The 3,247-nt window shown below is 47.9% G+C and overlaps 2 protein-coding genes across 2 annotated transcripts in view; both read right to left on the bottom strand.

The window, feature by feature from the left end:
* Positions 1–73: 73 nt before the first annotated feature.
* On the bottom strand, positions 74–988 carry Pmar_PMAR027385 (hypothetical protein; the record flags this gene model as incomplete). Its single annotated transcript, XM_002780726.1, has 1 exon — positions 74–988. One exon carries the CDS (start codon positions 986–988, stop codon positions 74–76), a length of 915 nt encoding a protein of 304 aa, XP_002780772.1.
* Positions 989–2,490: 1,502 nt separating this feature from the next.
* Pmar_PMAR027384 (hypothetical protein) overlaps positions 2,491–3,247 on the bottom strand; it is a gene marked incomplete at both ends in the record, with an annotated part of 2,946 nt that continues 2,189 nt past the window's right edge. The window contains one exon of the mRNA XM_002780725.1: positions 2,491–2,494. Within this exon, the coding sequence (XP_002780771.1) occupies positions 2,491–2,494 (4 nt within the window). The remainder of the gene's footprint in view (positions 2,495–3,247) is intronic.

Below are 3,247 nucleotides of genomic sequence, written 5' to 3'. Positions count from 1 at the left end.
CCTTGACTCCTGGTTCTTGGGTTTGGGGCCGTACAGGTATCCTCCTTGTGACTACCAGTACGATCATAACATCTCAGACAGATAGGTTCTTCTTCTGTTCTTGTCCATGTTGGTCTTGTGCGGTTTTCACCGGAGCTTTTGCTCGATCGTCAGACCTAGGGAAGATTTGCTGCTGACCAGACTGAGGCTGATTCGACGGCTCTGATGTAGTTTGTGGTAGTAGTGGAACATGACGACTGTTGTTGTTGTCGGCATAGAAGACTTGACCTTGAGGCGAATGACCAACATAGTGACCATCACCGTTGTAGCCATACGAACGTCGTTGTTTCAGTGCATGGGCCTTCTTTTGTAGACTGCGCATAACCGTGCGAATATCCTCATATGTAGTAACCTGGTCGGAACCACCCAGCTCCTTGCATGCGTCGTACCACCACCCCGTGAAAGGGTCACCAAGGCATGCTTGCAGAGCAAAGGCGATGTGTACCGGATGTAGCTGTGAGTGGTGGTCGACAGAACAGTATTCCAGCTCTCGCAAGCGCTCGTTGGTGATACGGAGGAAGTCACTGAGCTTCTTGCCTCCTTGCTTCTCCGTGAGGATCTGCTGGATGAGGCTCGTCACTACCGACTTGTCTTGGTGATTGGTGCCTAGATATCTGAGAGCATAATGATAAAACTCTTTATAATAACTTCGGCGATTGGGAGCTATGGTGAGATGGTTGCTCTGCTCGTCCTGGATGTAGGTGACCAGTTCTTCATCGATACAGGCCGCGATGAACGCCCGTACCGCTGCTGGTGACTCATGCGGAACCCATTCTTGTAAACAGAACGCCTCCCATTTTCTCCTCATATTGGAGAAACTGATACCACCATCGCCCTCGTTCTCACCGGTGTACACTGGAAGCTTCTTCTTGCGCCAGGTTTCGGCCAGATAGTTAGCAGTACGCGCAATATCGCGCTGTTCCTGGTGCGGTATGATGTCGTCGTCCATGCCCTTAGTAGCGGTGACACCCCTATAGACAGAATGCTGCTGATCTTCGCGAGCTGGTAGACTCCTAGGCAATCTATTCCTACTGCCATTATTGTGGGCGTAGCGAGAATGATCTTGCGCTGTCGGAAGTCGCCTGTTGTGCTCGACTTGGTCAATGGTCTCTTTGGGGTCACCAAACACCAACGACGATGAAAGGGCTCCTTGTTCTTGTCTCTCGAGACTCTTAGCTGATAAATAGGCCCGGTCTTCGCTTGAGTATGCCGGTTCCTTGGCCGTAGCTGATGATATTGAGTCGGACTCGTAGAAGACCGTGCGGTGCCGTTCTAGAGGTGCCGGATGTGGAAGTGCGCGCCCTTCTGCGCTTTGAATAACTTCGTCTTCTTCGACAGAGTAGTTTGAAGCTTGCTGACTGTTCCGGCGTTGAGCTCGTGGTAAGCTTCTTGGCGTAGGGATTTCTCCCGCCACCCTTCTAGAACGGCGCTGTTGGGGAAGATTAGTTCTCGGATGATTATGCTCATTGGCCATTACGGACTCGTTAGTCGTGTTGGGGGAGTTGTCGAGATCATCGTTCAACACAACCATAGGAGAGAAATCAAACCTTAATCTTACTTAATTGATCATGCTGCTACGAGTTAGTATGGAGCAAAACGGTCGGGCGGGCGACGACCAAAGATATGAGGATAACCGTAGCAGAATGCACAATGAATTTTGCTCATGTGCAAATATTGATCCAGCAATATTTGTTGGAGGTCATTCTCGTGGTCGCAACCGGGCAGGGGATACATGCGGGCATAGGGAAAGCCGAAGTAGTGGTAGCAACAGCAGCAGTAGCAGCAGCAGCAGTAGCAGCGGCAGTAGCAGCTGTGGCAGCGGTGGCGATGGCGATGGTAATAGCGAAGGTTAATGCGGCTCCTCCGACTCAGGAGTTTCGTCCCAACCTTGCTCCACTTCCGGTTTCATTGAAATTCGATTCTTGAGTGTGTTTCATTCGTGGCTAATCAAGTTTTTCGATGGAGTTCTGCGTTTTCAGTCTCTCCCAAGGTGGATCTACAGTAACCATGCATGCGCGATTCATGTAACTGGACAGTTTAAGAGATATATGCGATGCTTCGCGTTGACCATACCAGCTGTAGACGAGGTACATGAAAAGTGAAAAAGTAAAATTGAATTCACGTAAATTGTTTGTCGAACTACCAATGCGTACGGACGTAAACTATTTGCCCAAAAACAGTTTCGTGCTCGAAAAACAGTTCTCATTCGCATAATCTCATTGCTGAAAACGGTTTCGTGTTCGTGAAGCAGGTGTTAGTTGCATTAACTAATCAGTTCAAAACAGTTTTATACTTGAAAAACAGTTCTTACATGCACAAATTTGTTGTTAAGGAACTGTTTCGAGCTCATGAAACAGTTTTCGACTCGAGTATCGGGCTTCACTCAAGCCATAGATCTCGATTCTCACACCCAACTCTACCCTAAAATAGTGATAAATATGGCAGTACCACTTATCTGACATGAGTAAAAGAAATGGTATAATGAATTGAACAATGGGACACTTCCTTGTTGGCAAGCAATGAGCGCCGCCGCTGCTGCATTAATCTTTTCAAAGACACTGGCTGTGTGTTGCAGCATTCAATTTCGGGCCGGATAATACAGTGAGGATTGTTAAGGAAGACTCACAATATAGGGAAGGAATACAGGTATCTTGGGGTATCTTGAGGTTGAGCGTGCAAGATACAAGATAGGTCCAGATGAGTTACATGTGAAACTAATTGAGTAATGTGTTCCCAGCCATGTGGAGAACTCAAATTGAGTCGTCCCCCGGGAAAATCATAAATTCCTGGATGACTCCCTGTAGGATAGTTCAAAATACCTTAGTTATCCTTTTTCACTACGCGTCGCTTCGCCTCATTCCCCCCAAATTGTCACAACAATCCAATAAGGTAGACCAGTGGCCGTCGTCGCTTAAATTCTCATGCACAGCAATACGGAAGCTTCTACCTCTGTGGGCTTGGCAGAGGTTTTCTTTTCGGAGATTCTGTTGGGAGTGGACGCGGTATAGTCCTTGCTGCCTCTCCACTGCTAGTCCACAGGTACATCGGTTAGGCTTCACTCATCGTACGTCCTAGAGTGTCGTCATCATCATCGTCATCACAGTGATCATCACTTGAAGCTGTTGGACTTGTGCCGAGATAGACCTGCCAGGGCGAAAATGTAAAGTACTTGTGTATATGAGCCTTGAGATGGTACGAGATAATAGGC

The sequence above is a fragment of the Perkinsus marinus genome (genome assembly GCF_000006405.1).
Source record: "Perkinsus marinus ATCC 50983 genomic scaffold scf_1104296944144, whole genome shotgun sequence".
Lineage (NCBI taxonomy): Eukaryota > Perkinsozoa > Perkinsida > Perkinsidae > Perkinsus > Perkinsus marinus.
The sequence above is the reverse complement of the archived record's forward strand: the minus strand, read 5'-3'. Positions and strand labels throughout refer to the sequence as shown.